The 20378-nt window shown below is 40.9% G+C and overlaps 1 protein-coding gene across 5 annotated transcripts in view; it reads right to left on the bottom strand.

The window, feature by feature from the left end:
• Positions 1 to 6712: 6712 nt before the first annotated feature.
• DDX58 (DExD/H-box helicase 58) overlaps positions 6713 to 20378 on the bottom strand; it is a 57858-nt gene continuing 44192 nt past the window's right edge. For 4 of the 5 annotated variants that reach the window (XM_036330615.1, XM_036330614.1, XM_036330612.1 and 1 more), the window contains exons 14-18: positions 19088 to 19178; positions 16274 to 16444; positions 14763 to 14914; positions 8065 to 8208; positions 6713 to 7375 (exon numbers count right to left, since the gene is read on the bottom strand). In XM_036330615.1, coding sequence (XP_036186508.1) covers positions 7079 to 7375; positions 8065 to 8208; positions 14763 to 14914; positions 16274 to 16444; positions 19088 to 19178 — 855 coding nt within the window. In that variant the 3' untranslated portion in view covers positions 6713 to 7078. Of the gene's footprint in view, positions 7376 to 8064; positions 8209 to 13360; positions 13486 to 14762; positions 14915 to 16273; positions 16445 to 19087; positions 19179 to 20378 lie in introns of those variants that run through there. The other variant, XR_004971248.1, reaches the window with a different exon arrangement.

The raw sequence follows: 20378 nt of genomic DNA, 5'->3' as shown, positions 1-20378 counted from the left end.
GCCCAGTTGACCTCCAATTTCTCCTGATTTTACAACCAATTAGATCAGTGCTATGCAGGTAAAATCCAAGTGTTGAGGAACCAACATGATCTCTGCCCTGTTTGGGAGCAGACACGAATGCAGCAGTAGCAGTCATGTAAGGATGTTGAGCTGATCATAATTTTTTGTTTTGTTTTGTTAATCCTCACTAGAGGATATTTTTTCCATTGATTTTTTAGAAAGTGGGAGGGGAGAGACACACACAGAGAGAAACATTGATGTGAGAGACAAATTGACTGGTTGCCTCCAGAATGTGCCCCGATTGAGCCTGCAACCCAGGTAACGTGTCCTTGACTGGAATGGAACCTGAGACCCTTCAGTCCTCAGGCCAATGCTCTAACCACTGAACTACCAGCTAGGCTGATCATAATTTTTTTTATGTCCTGTAGTTTATCTGTTCAGTTTCATCACTGAAGTTTTAGGTCATGTCTTAGTTGCTTCTAGCTACCACAACAAAGTACAGATCAGGCAGCTCAATCATCAAAACTTCATTTTCTTGCCCTAGCTGGTTTGGCTCAGTGGATAGAGAATTAGCCTGTGGACCAAAGGGTCCTGGGTTCGATTCCGGTCGAGGGCACATGCCCGGGTTTTGGGCTCGGTCACCAGTAGGAGGCATGCAGGAGGCAGCCAATCAATGATTCTCTCTCATCATTGATGTTTCTCTCTCTCTCTCCCTCTCCCTTCCTCTCTGAAATCAATAAAAATATATTTTAAAAAAACTTTGTTTTCTCATAGTTCTGGAGGCTAGAAGACCAAGATCAAGGTTTCAGCCAATTAATTTTCTGGTGAGAGATCTCTCCCTGGCATGCCGATGGCTACCTCTTCACTGTGTCCTCACATGGCCTTTCCTCAGTGCATACATCCAGAGGGGGAACGAACTGGCTCTCTGGTGTCTCCTCTAATAAGGGCACTAATCTTATTGAATCAAGGCCCCACCAATATTATCTCATTTAACCTTAATTACTTCCATAGGGGTCCCATCTCCAAAGAGGCACACTGAGGCTTTCACATATGAATTTGCAGTAGGTGGGGACATGAATATTCAGACCATAACAGAGTACCTTATAGATTACAAGTTAATCTCCTTGTAATAAATTTTAAATCTCAATTTTAGCACTCAGGGGATATGGCCTGGTCATCAGAACACCCAGGATTGAGTCTTATCTTCACCTCTTCCCAGATGAGAGATAAGACAGGTGTCTCTGAGGTCCTGGGATCTAGCTTGTGTTCATGAATAACAATTACAAAAAAAACAAACAAACCCACAAACAAAACAAACAAACCACAAACCCTGTTGTACAAAAACAGCCTGTGAACCTCAAATTAGGACCAGCCCTGTCATAAAGACGCTAAGAACGGCTGAGAAAACAGACCTCTGCCTACTTAGCTCTCCATCATTGAGCATCTGGGAGCTGTCTAGCTCCTGGATTTGGAGGTTACAGGGTAACAGATTCTTGTGGTTATGACTTCTGGAATGGGGTCCCCACACTTCTGGATTCTCCTCCTCTACCCCCAAACACACCTTCTATCCTGTTCTTGGCCAGTGTCACATCCTTGCCCACTCCAAGGCTACACAAATATCCCCTTTTACTAGTACTGGGTTTCTCAAGAAGGCACTGACCTCTTACTCTCCAAATTACGTGTGCTGCACCTGCCGGTCCCCATCCTCTTTCTCTGATTCCCATCTTCTTTGTTCTTCAAGGCTTCTAAAGCCATCACTGCCTGAATCCCTCCTAAGGAAACAAGCCTTCTTTGGTGTGCACAGTGAGTTAACTGACAAATGTATTTAATGCAGCAAATGAGCACATGTATCTTTGGCTAAGGGACAGCCTTCATGTAGGTGGAGAGTAATCTAGGAAGCGAATATATTAGTCACGACTCTCTTTGTTATGGCGGTAGAAGCACAACTCTGGCTTAAGAGAATAATAATAATGATAATAATGATAATAATAATAATAATAATAATAATAATAATAATAATTAGATTTATAGAACTTGAAAATCAGGGGTGGCCATGGCCACAGGATTGGATATAGTGGTTCAAACTCAGGTTATCTCCCTATCATTCCCCCTCTCATCTGACCTTCCATTTGCAACGGCTTCATTCTTCTGGGCCACTCCAGCTGCCAGGGGACATGGCCACCAGCAGTTCTAGGATAACAGTTAATGATTTGTGACCTTAGAGATTTGTCTCCCAGTATTTCCTAGTCTAAAAATATGGGAGTTTCCTAGTCACTTAAATGAAGAACCTTATTTTGGCATAGTTTCCCTGCCAGGGTTATGTTAGGACAGTGTGGTTACCCGGCAGGACTATATAGGAACAATGTAGAGTTAACTTTTTCCCCCTGTTAATTCTCACCCAAGAATACTTTTCCATCAACTTTTAGAGAGAGTGGAAGGGAGGGAAAGAGACAGAGAGTGAAAAACATAGGTATGAGAGAGACACATCAATTGGTTGCCTCCTGCACATGCACAGGGCCAAGGATCTCTAGCCTGCAACTGAGGTACGTGCCCTTGACCTTCAGTCTGAGGGCCGACGCTCTATCCACCGAGCCAAACCAGCCAGGGCCAGAGTTACTTCTTGAAAACAGTAACGAAGGTTCCACTAGCTGCCTTCTTAGAAAGTTGTTAAACGTCATGACCACAAACAGAATTTAATGTCCAAGTCATTTTTGTTCACCCAGACAGCCAAATTACCATGAACAAGGATTATATAATTATAGCTGATATTTTTAACGGTTTCAATAATTTGTGTCCCAAGTTCTAAGGCCTACATATTAAATACAGATTTAATGAAATGTATAGTTTTATTACAAAGTATAATAAAAGTTACTGGTATGATCCTGAAATTAATATTCCAATTTGGTTCTGGTTGTCTAGTCAGCATCAGAGCTGTAAACCTCCACTGTGCTTCTATAGGATGTTTACGATGTCCCATGAATAATAGGGTTCTAGCCCTAACCGGTTTGGCTCAGTGGATAGAGCATCGGCCTGCAGACTGAAAGGTCCCAGGTTCGATTCCGGCCAAGGGCATGTACCTTGGTTGAGGGCACATCCCTGGTGGGAGGTGTGCAGGAGGCAGCTAATCGATGTTCCTCTCTCATTGATGTTTCTAACTCTCTATCCCTCTCCTTCCGCTCTGTGAAAAATCAATAAAAAAAAAAAAAAAAAAAAAAATATATATATATATATATATATATATATATATATAGTTCTAGCCGGCTGGTGTGGCTCAATGGTTGAGCATTGACCTATGAACCAGGAGGTCACAGTATGATTCCCAGTTAGGGCATGTGCCCAGGTTGCACACTCAATCCCCAGTACAGGGCAAGCCAATCGATGATTCTCTCTCATCATTGATGTTTCTATCTCTCTTTCCCTCTCCCTTCCTCTTTCTGAAATCAATAAAAACACTTTTTTTTTTTAAAGGCAAAGACCTTGTATGCATAACCCATGGAGACAGACAGTGGGGTGGTGAGGGCCTGGGGCGGAGGAGGCTGAAGGGAGTTGATGGGGGAATAAAGGGGACATTTGTAATACTGTCAATAACAAAGATTAAAAAAAAAGTGTACCAGGGTCAGGCCCTGGTGGGGTAGCTCAGCTGGTTAGAGCTTCTGCTTAATATGCCAGGGCTGCAGGTTCGATCCCCAGTCAGGGCACATACAAGAAGCAACCAATGAACGCATGAATAAGTGGAATAACAAATCAGTGTTTTTCTCTCCCTTCCTCTCTCTGTGCCTTCCTCTATCTCTAAAATCAATATTTTTTTTTAATTAAAAAAATAAATGAATAAAAGGGTTCCAGGGTCAGTGTACTTGGGAACTACTGGATTAAATGAGTCTTATTACCACAGGACTGACGCAGTGACACACAATCACACATCTGAGGGGAGAGGTGGCAGCATATAAATAGAGACCTGCTTGACCACAGAGCGCTTGCTTTCTTTGGAGCAAGCAGCTCACAGCACCTGTGCTCCACAGGACACACTTGAGGAAATGCTGATGGTCTGATTATTTGCTTTTTAAATTCAAATAATATCAGATTTAAGGGCAAGGATCAAAATTCACTGACCTGTTGTACAAGCAGGTATTTGCTTGAAGGTGACTTTTCATTTCAGGTGAAAATATCGCAATGTCAGCACTGACAGGGACCACAGATAGTAAGATCTGAGATTGTAAAATGAATTGTATAATAAACCACCTGAGGATTCTAATACCGTAATTTTGTGAACTAATATCTAGGCCCGTTGGCAATCTGGTCTCTGACCCTGCGTGAGTAACTGGGCCATTTTCCAGTTTAACCTGTCTACCTGACCAACTGCATTCCCTGCATTGTTTATGCCACCACAAGACTTGCTTTATCAGTTTACTTTATAGACTCCAAGGGCAATTGAGGCACTGGCCATATCTTGTGACTCTACCTGCTGATCATGAGTCAACTGAAACTACCCATTCATCTTATCTCACAACCCCACTTGCTGAGACCACTGGGCCAGTAGACCCTGGAGAGTCCAGTTGCCCCGCCAATCAGAAAATGGATGATGTAAGTTTATGTTCTTGTTTACCTAGCAACCCTCCCTTTGATTCTTGTTTTTAAAACCCTTGCCTATTCTCCCCACCTTAGAGAGTGTCTCTGGTTTATACTGAAGGCTATGTTCTCTGATGTGCAAATCATGTAAGAATCAAACTCTCTTAACTCCTGTGGACTTTCAAGTCCTGAGGAACCTGAAGAAATACACACAGTTGGACACCCTGCCAGGATGTTCTAATGAGGGCTGGGCACATGCCCATGAAAAAGACTCCCAGTTGGTTCTGAAATGCAGCCTCTGATCCAGAAATCCAATGACCAGTATTGGGACATCAGTCAAGAGTTTTCTTTCTTAAAATCTTACGTACTGGTTTCTTTCATTCAATGAATATTAACCAAGTGCCTTCTCTGTTCCAGGCTCTATGCCTGGCAATGGCTTGACTCCATGCTAAAATCAAACAGGAAAGTTGTTCTTGTTTCAGCTTTAGTTTGTCTTCTGTTGGCGGAAGAGAAAAGAGACTATTCACCTTCATCTAGAAAGTCTATTAAAAAAAAAAGACATATATATTTATATTTCAGAGAGGAAGGGAGAGGAAGAGAAACATTAATGATGAGAATCATTGATTGGCAGCCTTCTGCACACCACCTAATGGGGATCAAGCCCGCAATCCAGCATGTGCCCTTGATCGGAATTGAACTGGATCCTTCAGTCCACAGGCCAATGCTCTACCCACTGAGCCAAACCATCTAGGGCTAGAAAGACCCTTTGGAATCTTGAAAGAGCTATTCTCAAACAGATTTCTAGCATATGTTTTATATGTCCTATTGGAGTTCTTGAACAGCAGCATCCAAAAAGGCAATTCTATAGTAAAAGAGATACTTGTGAGATTGTGGTTTATAATAATATGTATATTTGGTCTACACACACACACACACACACACACACACACACACACACACCTTTCTGGTAGAGTTCCTAAAACAATTGAACAAAGATGTCTCTTATTATGTTAATGAGATGATTTTTGGAACACCAACATGAATTACAACTAATCTGAATCTGTTTTAGGAAGAGCTTAAATTACTATAGAGCCTACCCTGAATTAAATACAAAATACCCTGGCCTGGATAGAAACAGCAAGACAGTTAGTTGTCTCCACATCTGAAAAACCTCAAGCTAAGCTCTGGAGCAACAGCAAATCTTGTTAAATGGCAGGAGTGCCATTTGGATATGCACTCTGATTTTTAAACAGAAAGAAGAGCCAAATTAAACTGCTCATCAGTATCAGCCAAGGGAGCTAATTGAGAACAGAGTCCTGAAGTGTTGACCAGCAACTATTACTGGGAAATGGCTTGGGATGACCAATGAAAGGGAACAGTGGCACAAGTTATGAAAATAATAGGGCAAGATGTACAATAAACTAAAGAAGAGAAATCAACTTTTCAAGAAATGCTGTATCATTTACATGCCCCATTACTAACAGTTGCCTACTATAGAACTTTAAGGTTACATGCCATATATTGCTACATAGAGAACATGATTATATGTAACCATCATCAATGTACATATATGTGTGTGTGTGTGTGTGTGTGTGTGTGTGTTGAACCCTTGGAATTATCAACATTTAAGGAACTAGCAAAGAGGAACCAATTGAAAAGAGTGGGATAGAACTAGAAAAGACAGAAGCCAAGAAAGAGTTCCAAGAAAGGAATACTCAACAAGGCCCAAAGCAGCAAAGAGTTCAGAGAGAAGTACTAAGTAGTGCCCAATAAATTTGGCAACCAGAGTCTCTAGTGACCTTGACAAGAACAATTTCACTCAAACAGATTGTCAAACTGCAGCGGGAAGGCCGGGGAGGGTTGGGGGACAGGAGGTAGGGGGGTAAGAGATCAACCAAAGGACTTGTATGCATGCATATAAGCATAACCAATGGACATAAGACACTGGGGGATAGGGGAGGCTAGGGGACTGTCTAGGGCGGGGGGGGGGGGGAAATGGACACATATGTAATACCCTTTGTATTACTTTAAGCAATAAAAAAAAAAAGAAAGAAAAAAGAAAAAAAAAAGAACAATTTCAGTAGATTGTTAAAGGCAAAAGCTGGTTTACAGTCGGTTAAGGAAAGAAAGGGAAGTATGGAAAACATTCCATCCATTCATTTATTTATTCTAATGTATACTGAGTGGCTACTGGGTATACACTGACAGTTGGTTCCAAAGGGAAGAATAGAAAGAGAACAAGGTGAGGCTTTAAAATTTGTCCCAAGTACTTAGAGCTCTATTGGCCTAGGAATCATTGAGGGTCTGATTCACTCCTATATGCTTTATGTATATGATATCATACAAACTGTTGAAAACTATGAACAGAAGGTGAGTAAAGTGATAAATATTTAGTACAGTACAAGCCTTAGGTAAATATCTTCATGTGGTACAAGCGATCTGCCTACTAGGGATAATTTCTTCTTCACTCATGATCACCCATTCGCTGTAGTAGAAACTTGTGGTCCTGAGGTCATTTGGACATTTCTGCAGGATCAAATGGTAGCTTCTCAAAATGAAAGTCCCTCCACTTTGCATACAGTCTCTGCTCTCCAGTTGCAATATCCTCCACCACAAAACTTTCAATTTTTATGATTGGGATCTCAAATGTCTTATACTTCACTTGGATGCCCCAGTCGTGGCTGCAGTTCTGTCTGGCACAGAATACCTTTGCTTTCTTCTCAAAAATCCCCACACTCTTTGGTCTGGGGTGTGCCTTAGTCACGAAGCACTCCTTGAAAGCATCTCCAACCACAGTGTAATGGCATTCCTATGGATAAAGGGATCAAACATAAAATAAAAAAAAAAAAAGAACATTAGAACCAGTTCACAGTGATAGCGGTTCGCTGTTATTATTTCACACATTGATAATTATAGCATATTTATAATTTTGTATCATGATTATTTTTCCGCTTTACCATTAGTTTATAAGGAGTTTTTCATTATTCTATATAAATTTCATAATCATTTTGTTTAATAAACCTGACTTTGGAATAATTTTAGATTAATAGATAAGTTACAAATGTAGTCCAGAGAACTCCTGAATTCACCTTTCCTGAATGCTAACATCTTACATAACATAGTGCATTTGTCCAAATTTAGAAGTTAATATCAGCAAATTACAATTAACTATAGATTTTACCTTTTTCCTAGTAAAACCTTTTATCTGTTCTAAGATTTAATCCAGGGAACCACACTGAATTTAGCATATCCATATTTCTAATGGCTACATAATATTTAATTAAGTGGCTGTGCAGCAATTTTTAAAATGATTTCTTTATTGTTAAAATTAAGGTGTTGTGTGTGTGTGTTTTTAACTTTTTAGCTTTTGTAAAATACATGGACCATGACATTAGTTATAAAGAAAGTATGGCATTCTTATAAATATCTCACCAGTAATGAGTAAGCTTTAATTAGTGCTAAAAAATGACCCAGTATTCTTTGGAAAAGGCTGCTCACCTCTATCACTCTTATATCTGCTGTATGACAAGCAAAGGCTTTGCACTTTCTGCAGAGCAGTTTTTTATTTTTCTTATCAAGTGCAGGTTCTGCTTTTCCTTGACTATCCCTGATGAATTTTTCATGAATCTGGATCTGGTGAATCTACATGAGAAAAAAGAAATACCTCATAAATGTAATTAAAGTATATATATATATATATCATTCATTTTGCATACACTTCCATGAACATGCCGTACCTGGTGACTTTGTAAAAATCCCATAGGTAGTTTTATTGATTCTCCTAACTCTTTGTTAGTCAATGTTTAACTGTGGCCTCCAATTAGTCTTTTAATTTCCTCATCAAAGTTGCCCATAGAGCACTATAGATGTCCATAAAATAGTCATATGAACCATGCTTTCTACTTTAGTAGCCAGCAAAACTTAAAATGTTCTTCACAAATAGATATATGATACACATGGACTGTTTCAGACATATTTACACCCACTTCCAAGGCATAAACCCAACTGAATGAAACAGCAGGCAGAAGAGCCCTCACCATCCAAATTGGTTTTCTCCTCTTTCCTCTTCCAACCACAGAGAGCACTGTCAAATTACAGTAAAGTTAAATGTATGTATGGTATGACTGCATTATATTTCAAAATTTAGGCATTGGCTAAGTACAACTTATGTTTATTATTTTTTTAAAATATATTTTATTGATTTTTTACAGAGAGGAAGGAAGAGGGATAGAGAGCCAGAAACATCAATGAGAGAGAAACATTGATCAGCTGCCTCCTGCACGCCCCCCACTGGGGATGTGCCCGCAACCAAGGTACATGCCCTTGACCGGAATCGAACCCAAGACCCTTGAGTCCGCAGGCTGACGCTCTGTTCACTGAGCCAAACCGGTTCTGGCTATTTTTTTTTTTAAATTTTTTAAAATATATTTTTATTGGTTTCAGAGAGGAAGGGAGAGGGAGAGAGAGATAGAAACATCAATGATGAGAGATAATCATTGATCAGCTGCCTCCTGCATGCCCCTTACTGGGGATCAACCTGGGCATGTGCCATGGTTGGAATTGAACCTGGGATCCTTCAGTCCGCAGGCTAACGCTCTATCCACTGAGCCAAACCAGCTAGGGCCATATTTATTTAAAATAAACATAAGGAGTTCAGCTGGCATGGCTCAGTGGTTAAGCTTCAACCTAGAACCAGGAGGTCATGGTTCAATTCCCGGTCAGGGCACATTCCCAAATTGCAGGCTCGATCCCCAACATGGGGCATGCAGAAGGCAGCCTATCAGTGATTCTCTCTCATCACTGGTATTTCTCTCTCTCCCTCTCCCTTCCTTTCTGAAGTCAATAAAAATATTTTAAAAATAAATAAATAAAATAAACATAAGGAGATTTAGATTTAAAATCTAAAGGGTGAAGAGAGGAAGGCAGACTAGCTAGGAACCTTGGGATCCTATGATAGTAAGTTCCCTGTTTGTTTGTTGTTGTTGTTTTTCACCTCATATATCCTAGACTGGAGCTGAAGAAACTGGCAACCAGAAATACCTATGGGCACAGGTAAAAAAAGTATCAACGGCCAGACCAGCGTGGCTCAGTGGTTGAACATCAACCTATGAACCAGGAAGTCACGGTTCGATTCCCGGTCAGGGCACATGCCTGGGTTGTGGGCTCAATCCCCAGTGGAGGTGTGCAGGAGGCAGCCGATCAAGAGTCTCTCTCATCATTGATGTTTCTGTCTCTCTCTCCTTCTCCCTTCTCTCTGAAATCAATAAAAAATATATGTTTTTTAAAAGTCTCAACAAAAGCTTATTCTCTCAAGCCAAAAGGCTAGGAAAGGGGCAGCCTAGAAAGACAGAAAACTTTTAGCCAAGAAATATTCTACTCCAGCCAAATACCAAAGAATAAAACAAAACAAATAAAAAAAAACTGTGACCCAATTTCCACCCATGGCAGCAAAGGCTGAGTGGGGAACCTAGATTTCCACTTTGTGGGGCTGTAATGAAATGCCCCAGCCCACTCACCTGGTGGTGTCAGAGAAGGCCAAGTAGGGAGCTAGGACTTTCATCCCTGCTTAATGGTAGCCGCCCCTCCCCCTTGCCTATGGTGTCACTGGAGACCATGTGGGGAGCAAGAACTCCCACTTCCACCCAGCAGTAACAAGAAGCCTCCCCCTCATTGGTATCAACAGAAGCTAAGTAGGGAACTGTAGACAGCACCTGGGAAGGCGCATGAGCTGATTGTTGGCTGAGTCCAGTGGTGTCAGCAGAGCCACATCCTGGAAATATACCTTGCCAGAGGCAGGTATGTTGTCAGCCTGACCTTTAGCTCAGGTGCCAGGGGGTGGGTTTCATTATCTAAGTTTAGCCAGGGCCAGGAACAGATGCAATTATCCGGGCTTAGCCAGGAATGAAAATTACAAAGAAGAATTGCAGCTTGATCTTTAACCATGACTTCACATAATTTCCTTTGTCTTAAACTCTAGTAAAACTTCCTGGTATCATGCTGTATATAGTAAACGCGTTGCTCTAGCTCTGGGTCACTGTCTCTCCATCTGAAGGCAGCGTCCCACCTGGCCCCAGCTTTACTTAAAGTCTTTGTGTCTGTTTCTTTTTTTCCTTTTCTCAATCCCCAGCCGCCCCGACTCAGGACTCGTTCGCTCTCTAGACGTGCTGGTCGAGGCCCAAGAGAGAAAACTTATAGGGAACCTGGACTTCTATTTCCACCTAGCAGTGATGAGATAATGTCCCTGTCTACTCTGCCAGAAAGGTGCCAGAAAAAGCCAGCTAACACAGAAGGTTAAATAAGATCCCAAATCTCTTAATATAATATGAAAATGTCTGGGTTTCAATAAAAAAATCACTCTTCATACCAAAAAACAGAAAAATCTCAAACTGAATGAAAAAAAAGTTAATCAATGGATACCACCACTAGAAGACAGAAGTTATCAGAGAAAGATTTTAAAGCAGCCACGATAAAAATGCTTCAATGAGTACTCAGAAACACACTTGAAACGTGAGCAACTATAAAGGCTCAACGAAGAAATGGAAGTCATAAAAATCCAAATGGATGTATTAGAATTGAAAGATGTCGCCGAAACCGGTTTGGCTCAGTGGATAGAGCGTCGGCCTGCGGACTGAAAGGTCCCAGGTTCGATTCCGGTCAAGGGCATGTACCTGGGTTGCGAGCACATCCCCAGTGGGAGATGTGCAGGAGGCAGCTGATCGATGTTTCTAACTCTCTATCTCTCTCCCTTCCTCTCTGTAAAAAATCAATAAAATATATTAAAAAAAAAAAAAGAAAGATGTAATAACCAAAATAAAAAGCTCAGTGTATGGGCTCAACAGCAAAATAGAGGAGACAAAGGAAAGAATCAGTGAACTGGAACATAAAATGATAGAAATTACTCAATTGGAACAACAGAAATAATATAGAGCACGAAAAAAAAATAAAATAAAGAACAAAGCCCCAGGGGCCTTTAGGAGAGTCCTGGCAGGAGAGGAGAAAGAGAGCAGAGCTAAAAAGTACTGGAAGAAATAATGGCTGAATACTCCCCAAATTGAACATAACATAATATAAACTTACAGATTCAAAAAGCTGAACAAAAACCAAACATGATAAATCCAAAGAAATCCACACCAAAGCACATTATAATTAAAGTTCTGAAGACTAAAGACATAGAAAAAAAATCTTAAAAGTAGCCTGAAAAAAGTGACACGTTACTTATAGAAGAAAAACAATCTGAATGACAGCAGATTCCTCATCAGAGACCATGAAGGCCAATATGTTCTTCAAAAATAAAGGGGAGCTCTACCCGGTTTGGCTCAGTGGATAGAGCATCAACTTGCTGACTGAAGGGTCCCAGGCTCGATTCTGGTCAAGGGCACATGCTCAGGTTGCGGGTTCAATCTCCAGTGGTGGTAGGGGGGAGGGCGTGGGCAGGAGGCAGCCGATCAATGATTCTCTCATCACTGATGGTTCTATCTCTCTCTCCTTCTCCTGAAATAAATAAGAATTAAAAATTAAATAAAAATAAAGGGGAAATCAAGACGATCTGAGATGAACAGAAACTAAGAAAATTTGTTTACCAGTGGAATTTCCCTAAAAAAAAAAAAAATGGCAAAAGTAAGTTCTCTAAACAGAGGGAAATGATAAAAGAAGGAGTCTTAGGACATCATAAAGAAAGAACATGGTGATTTCCACAATATCAGCTATCAAATCAAGCATCCAATTTTAAAAAATGCACTTATATCTAATTATACTCAGTTATATACTAAAATTCAGTTAAATACTAATAATCCCAAATATTTTAAGTGTTACTATGGGCAATAAATCCCAGTAAGTTAAAAGTATTACTGCTATACTTAAACTCAACAGGTAAAGAGGCTCAACCAATATCACAAATTAAGTTTATAGCTCACTGCCTCTCCCTTCCACCCGTTGTAGAAGAAGCTTAATTCCATGCACTAAGGTGGAAAAAAGCAAAACCATAAAACCCTGATTGTGTGCTGTCCTGGGTACACATCATGTTGGAAGTTCTTTTTGACATTTTATTCTCTACTCCATGAGGAAGAAAAGTGGGCTTCTCATTTTAATTTCAAACTAGCAACTGGGAAAAATGCCCTTTATACCTTATTTCTCCAGAATTAAACACTCCCAAATCCTGAAGCTTCCCCTCATGGAAATCAGTCCTTGGATACCTCTGGACCATCTACATGTTAAAATGGCTGCAGAGTCACCAGAGGTTCCCTGGGGGCCACAGTGCTCTAAGGAAGGTCAGCCGCATGCAGACAATGGACAAGGTAACTATGGGACCAAGCTTACAGTCTCCATCTCCATCTACTTGGTGTCGCCCTAAAGAGTTTCTTCCCTCTCTTCTGCAGGGTTTCTTCCTCCCACTAAAGCCAATATGCAGGGACCAGGGTGCTCAGATCCCAAGCCCTTATCAAAACAACACAAAATCTATAATACTGTCAACAATAAAATAAAATAAAAAACAACACAGAAAGGGGCCTCACCTCAAGAAACATAATTCCTTTTAGTTTTAAGAATATAAGGTTGTTCCTACCTTGTTATACTTCCACTAAGCCTCTGAAAGTAAAGCCTTCCTCTACGATAGGATAGGGGTGATGCCAAGACTCCATGCTCCTAGCTGCCACATAATGACTATCAGCTACATTTGTTCCGAATTCCCTCTCATTCTTTACCATCTCTGCCCATTTGCATTCTATGGGTGTTAGGCGGATCCCAAATGCTATGCAATAGCCCAATTCGACAGATATGTTGCCCGTTTTCTCCTTACTCCACTGCTTGACCTGATGTTCTGGCTACAAAAGAATGTTCATGCCTGGTCCAGCCTTCATCTTCCTTATTAGACTTTTACTCTACTGTTTCTGCCACATATGAATCTAATAAGTAGCTTGTCACCTGTGGGGGGGGATAAAAATTATTTCATATTAAAGCGAATATGGTTTTAAGGCTTTTATTGGCAACATCCTTATGTCCTACATAGGTGGCTCAGTTAAAAACCCCTATCTCTCAGTAAAATTATGGGGGAAAAATGAAGAGAAACTAAGAAATTTCCCTGCAATTCTTCCTGAAAATATGGAAGAGGGGTTTTTAAAATATCTTGGTTTCCAAACTTTAGGAATAAATGTTTATTAAAAATGAGTAAACGCCAACATAAAATTGTATTTTTGTCCTAAAATAAGTGTTAATTTGCTTTACATCACTGATTCTCAGTACTTTTTGAGCATAGAGATTATGACTTTTTAAAAATTGTGGCCACTGTGCAGTTGGCCTACTGAAGTGGAAGGTTCATCTTTCTGAAATTACAGTATGCCTTTCACCTGTGTCCAATGACTCATTTTTTAGCACTTATTTTATACTAGGGACTGTGCTAAGTAATGTATACATTTTATTTTAGCCCCAAAACTACTGTGAGTTTAATACTTTACAAATTTCCCCAACTGTACAAATGAGGAAACTGATGATTTTAAAAACAGAGTAATGACCTGAGGTTATACATCTTGTAAGTGGCAGAACTGGAACCAGAACCACTGATTCTAATGTGAAAGCTCTCCCCCGGCCCTGCAGTGCTCGATGCTTCCAGAGGTTCTGAGATGAAAATCTCTGCAGAGTCTGGAGAAAGTCTGAGTGTGCATGTGCATGTGTGTCTATTTTCCCTCATCTGGTTCCATGCTTCTGAGTTATAAAGGAAATTACAATAAAATGAGAGTTACTACCAAGAGGCTGAACTGAACAGGTGATCCACTCCAAAGTATACATTATTATCCACCTCTACAATTAGGCACCCAACACTTGCACAGGGCAATGGGAGCCTTTCTCTGGGGACTCCAGATGTTGGAAAGAGATCTGAGAAAAAGACCAAGAAAGACTATGTCTTGCAGTGTTAGGTTACTGTCCTCATGATAAACTCAAAGGAAGAACGATTCTAGCTCAGTTTGCCTTTTAGATTTAAAAGCACAACTTCGGGCATCAGCATTAATAAAACATATTTTAATCTCATTGAGACTTAAAAGCAGAATAAACTAGATGTTCACTGCAGAACAAATTTTTAAGATTAAACTTATTGTTCTAATGCAACACTCAGCCATCTGATAAAAGGTACCAACCTTGCTCACCTTCTCTATCTGTTACTTATGGCCAGATTCTGAAAGAGTAGCACAGATGAAAAGACTTACCTTTTTTTTAAATACTGTTTCATCCCATGCCTGGAGGCTTAGAATGGAGTCATTCATCATTTTTTCTTTGTAGATGTTTATTTTTTCTTTTTCAATTACATCATCATTACTAGTCAGAAGAAAGCATTTGCTACCTCTTGCTCTTCCTCTGCCTGTCAAAAATAAGTATTTCATTCGGTGCCTTTCATTTAAAGCTCTGATAAATCTGAGCATAGGTAAGCTAGGGGGAAGGGGTATTCCTAAAATGCAACTCTGGTTCACTGAATCCCGCTTTCCAGGGAAGCTGAGCCGTCAGAGCACAGACCGAGAGGCGGGCGTGCACCAGCCCGCTAGGCCCGCAGGCGAACTGGGAGCCCGCCGCACACGGGCTTCCTCGAAGTCTCCATGCTGCAGTGTGATCAGACAGCCGCACTATCAGAAACACTGCTTGACAGAGAGTCCAACATGAACCCTCATGATGACACTGTGAGGGCTCTAAGGTGAATAATAACAGATCCTCCCTCAGGAGCCTTCTAGGAAATGGGGAAATAAGCTATGTTCACAACCACAAGAACATAGGTGGAAAATGAGAAGTGCTGAAAGACATAGAGTTACGGATGTTCAAAAGAGAGATGACTGACAGCTGGGGGAACTTGGGACAGGTGATAGGGAGGTGGGGGAAGAGGTAAAACGATCATCAGTAGCAGTATATGAGCAATTCCTTCAACAAGGAGAAAATGATGAAGTCAGGTTGGCTGAAGTGAATTATGAATAAAGGGGAAGAATTGGAAAGATAAATGGGTGCTCGATTTGAAAATTCGGTAACGTCAAGCTTGGCTGGTGTGGCTAAGTGGTTGAGTGTCGACCTATGAACCAGGAGGTCACAGTTTGATTTCAAGTCAGGGGGCTCCATCTCCAGTGGGGGTGTGCAGGAGGAAGCCGATCATTGATTCTCTCTCATCATTGATGTTTCTATCTCTCTCTCCCTTCTCTGAAATAAAAAATATATATATTTAAAAAAACACAATTTTGTAACATCAAAAAATTGGGGAACCACTGCAATTTCTATACAGGGAAGTGACACGTTCAGAGCTTTTTCCAGGAAAGGTAATGTGGCAGCTGCTGTTACAGAAATTGAAAAAGGAAGCGAGACTAGTTAGGAGACTCTGGTGCAAGTGGGACAGAGAGCTCCTTGGACCCAGCGGGCCCAGCGGCACCACATGCACAGCCAGGAGAGGTGTGCATGCCGACTGCCAAAGCCCCAAACCAACGGGAATTATCCTAAAAACATGTCAATCAGTGTTGACCAAGTCCACAGTTTTCATTGTGAACAAGAATTAAAATAGTGGACAAAACCATAGCCACCTAATCCTCGCCCAATAAGTCACCTTTCGGGCAGTGATACCAGAGTCCACTGTGCCACTGGCCACACACACAAGCAGGACTCAGTAAAGGAGAAAGGCCGGAACGACGGGTACACTCACAAGTCAGACAAATTGGCTGACATTTAAAACAGCACCAAAGCTTCTCACCTCTGGTTTGGATCATTTTGATGACATTGCCCACGTACTCGTACAGAATGACCAGATTGCACTGCGCAATGTCGATGCCTTCATCAGCAACTGAGGTGGCGATCAGAATCTTCTTATCGCCACTGGCTCGGAATGCATCCAGTACACACTTCTGTGCTGGGAGGGTCATTCCTGTGCCAGAGTCAGAGGGCATTACAACTCACCAAAGAGGGAATTTTACCCTTGAAGAAAAGCAGCTATTAACTATGGAATGCTTACTGCATGCCAGGGACCGTGATAAGTGCTTTGTATTCATGATCTCTCAACAACCTCAGGCTGTAGGGCCTATCCTATCATCGCTAGAGAGAGCACATGTAGGGCGGTGCAACTTGGACTCTGCCACAACACTGCCTGAGTTCAAATTCCAGCGGCGGCATTTACCAGCTGTGTGGCTTTAGTTGTGTTGTCTCAAAACAAATATTGATTAAAAAAATATATTAACTAATCGTAATACCTTTGCAAGTGTATAGGAGTTTACAGCTGACAAAACATTTTCATCTACTTACTCACGGGAACCTCACAAAGCTCTCTTAGGTTGGCGTGGCAAGTGTCACCATTCCCCTTCACAGATGAGGACCTTGAGGCTTTTGGAAATATGATAACTGACAGGCTACCTTGCAGCAGAACCTGGCCTTGAATTTTTAAGTCTAGGATCCTAAGAGTGAGCAGTTCTCAGCCACTGATATAATGAGAGGAGAAAGAACTTCAGTGACCCCCACTTTAGAGTTAATAGAATTTATAAAAGTTCCATTTCTTTCCTAGTATATCGGCTGTCAAAGTCTTGAGATATACTTTGTGAAGGACAAAACAACTTCAAGACAGACACCATACTTCATTAATTTCATTCATTTGTTCATCAAACATTTATTCGGCATTATGGTTTGTCAGATAAGAATACAATGGTTAAAGGTCCACTTTTACCTACAAGGAGCTCATAGTTTGAGGAAGAGGGGTACAATAGGAAGCTATAGTTCCATGTGACGAGCAATGAAGTGGAGGCAGAATGGATGCTGTGGGAATGTGCAAGGCTGTCTGGCAGAAGCACAATGACTGGCTAAGTTCTAAATAAATGTGGCTGGATGGATGAATAACAGAGGAAACAAATAAGAAAATATTTTCTGAGTGTTTATTTGTGGGGAAATAACAAAGGTGGAAAATCATATAGGACTCATGTTGGAGTCAGATGGTAAAGAACTTTGACCACAAGAATCTGTGGTGTTCAGCTGGAGAAAGATAAATATCACATGATCACACTCATTTGTGGAATATAATGAACATAAACGGATGAACAAAAATAGAGCCAGAGTCATAGAACCATCTAACAGATTATCCAACCTAAAAGGGAAAGCAGGGGCGTGGGGCGGGGTGAGAGATCAACCAAAGGACTTGTACTCACGAATATGAGCATAACCAATGGATAGAGACAGTAGGGGGGTGAGGGCGTGAGCTGGGGGGTTGGGAGTGGCTGGGGAGAGGTCAATGGGGGCGGAGGGGAAGGAGACATATGTAATACTTTAAACAATAAAGAATTTAAAAAAAAGAATCTGTGGTGTTGGACTTCATTTGGTATGCCAAATTTTCAAAATCTGAATTTGCCCTTTAGAGTCACGGAATTTAAAATTTGTATAAGGGGGAAGTGCAAGGGTGATGATTGAGGACTGACAGGGTGGGAACTGCTTATCCTAACACTAAAGAGGAGGAGCAGAGAGGAGCTGGCATTGCTGGTCACTGAGGCGTGGGGAGCACGGCTGTGAGAATGCCAGGTGAGGGCTGGCCACTGCCTCCTCCTGGACAACCACAGAGGCAGCCTTACCTCCTCTGACCACCCTCGCTAGAGTTCAGGCTTGTCTACTTGGACTATTTTTTTAAACTCAAAGTATATAATACACACAAAAGCATCTATAGTTTAAAGAACAATAAAGCAGAAACAGAGCATTTCTACTTCCAGTTAATCTACTGGTTGAGCAGAAGAGTGACATGCTCAAACAATATGTAAAAAAAAGAACGGGAGGAGGCAATGTCTGCAACTTTCTGGCATGTGAGCATGTGATGGCCTTTTGATATGTCAACTTGCCTAGGCTGAACTACAGTCTCTAGTGGGATTTGCAGTTGTAATTAAAGTTCTTAATCAGTTGACATTAAGGGAATCAACAGGGGCTTCACCCTAGGTGGGCCTAACCTAATCAATAATACTGATTAGGTATTAGTATTAGAAAAGGGCTTAGGTCAGTGATGGCGAACCTATGACACGCGTGTCAGAGGTGACACATGAACTGATTTTTTTTGTTAAATGGCATTTAAATATATAAAATAAATATCAAAAATATAAATCTTTGTTTTACTATGGTTGCAAATATCAAAAAATTTAAATTTCTATATGTGACATGGCACCAGAGTTAAGTTAGGGTTTTTCAAAATGCTGACACGCCAAGCTCTAAAGGTTCGCCATCACTGGTTTAGGTATTTCCTGAGCTCAGGACTTCAAACAGCTCATGGCTATGGGGTTCCAGCCTGCTCCTGACCACCTACCCTGCAGACCTCAGACATGTTTTGCCAGTACAATTGTGTATGCCGTACCTTGTAATAAACCCCTGTGTGTATGTATATGCACGTATCTCTGTGTGTGTGTGTGTGTGTGTGTGTGTGTGTGTGTGTGTGTATATATATATAAAATCTCCTACTGGTTTTGTTTCTTTAGTTGAACCCTGATACAAACATAAAAAAGATTCAATAGATTACATATATTCTTATATATAGTATACCATATATAAATACCTATGTTCTGATTTGTTTTGCCACGTCCAGTCAATATGTCAGGTTTTAGAAAGCTGAGTTTAGAATTTTCCTCAATCCATTTCTTTAAAGCCTGAAAACGAAAAGCAATTTTCAGTTAGGCCCAATTTGTATGCCATCTGTATTAATTCAATACTGAAGTATATGCAAGAAGTATATGTTAAGTTAGTATACAGACAGTTTTCAGATTGATAAAACTAAGAAAACTGCTTCTTGGAATTGAATTCTATGCAATAATTAACCATAAAGGTACAAATCTTTGTCATCAAAGATATTTTTTAAGTGATAAAAGCAAAGTTTAGATTGAAAGTTTAGATTAAAACTAAAAAGTGAGTTTAGCAAGATCTAGGACACAAGATCAGTAGACAGAAATCAATTGTATTTCTATATACCAGCAACAGACAAAAGAACCATTTACAACAGCATTAAAAAGTAATACTAGCCGAAACCGGTTTGGCTCAGTGGATAGAGCGTCGGCCTGCGGACTGAAAGGTCCCAGGTTCGATCCCGGTCAAGGGCATGTACCTGGGTTGCGGGCACATCCCCAATAGGAGATGTGCAGGAGGCAGCTGATCGATGTTTCTCTCTCATCGATGTTTCTAACTCTCTCTCTCTCTCCCTTCCTCTCTGTAAAAAATCAATAAAATATATTAAAAAAAAAAAAAAAGTAATACTAAGGTATAAGTCTAACAAAATACGTGCAGAATCTGTATGCTGAAAACAACAAAACACTGATAAAAGGAACCAAAGAAGATGTGGTAGGTGGCGTCGGAGGTAGCCCTCAACGATCTGTTTCCCCTGGTATTCAGATCCTTGTGTCCCTTCCCCTCAAGTGTGAACTGAACTTATTAACTTGCTTCTAATGAATAAAATAGGACAGATATGATGAGGTATCACTTCCCAGTTGAAGTTATAAAATGACTGTGACTCCATATTAGGCATTTTTCCTCAATCCCCCTTGAATCACGCACTCAGGGAAAGCCAGCTACCATGCAGCCTGTGGAGAGGCCCAAGTGAGTGAGCTTAGAAGCACATCTTCTGCCTGGCTGGCCATGGCTCAGTGGTTGAGTGTCAACCTATGAACCGGGAGGTCACGGTTCGATTCCTGGTCAGGGCATATGCCTGGGTTGCAGGCTCAGTCGCCAGTGTGGGACTAGAGAAGGCAGCTGATCAGTAAGTCTTTCTCATTATTGATGTTTCTATCTCTCTCACTCTCCATTCCTATCTGAATGGAGATAAACCAATAAAAATGTATTTAAAAAAAAAGTAGCAC

Source organism: Myotis myotis, unplaced genomic scaffold (assembly GCF_014108235.1).
Source record: "Myotis myotis isolate mMyoMyo1 unplaced genomic scaffold, mMyoMyo1.p scaffold_m19_p_12, whole genome shotgun sequence".
Lineage (NCBI taxonomy): Eukaryota > Metazoa > Chordata > Mammalia > Chiroptera > Vespertilionidae > Myotis > Myotis myotis.
The sequence above is the reverse complement of the archived record's forward strand: the minus strand, read 5'-3'. Positions and strand labels throughout refer to the sequence as shown.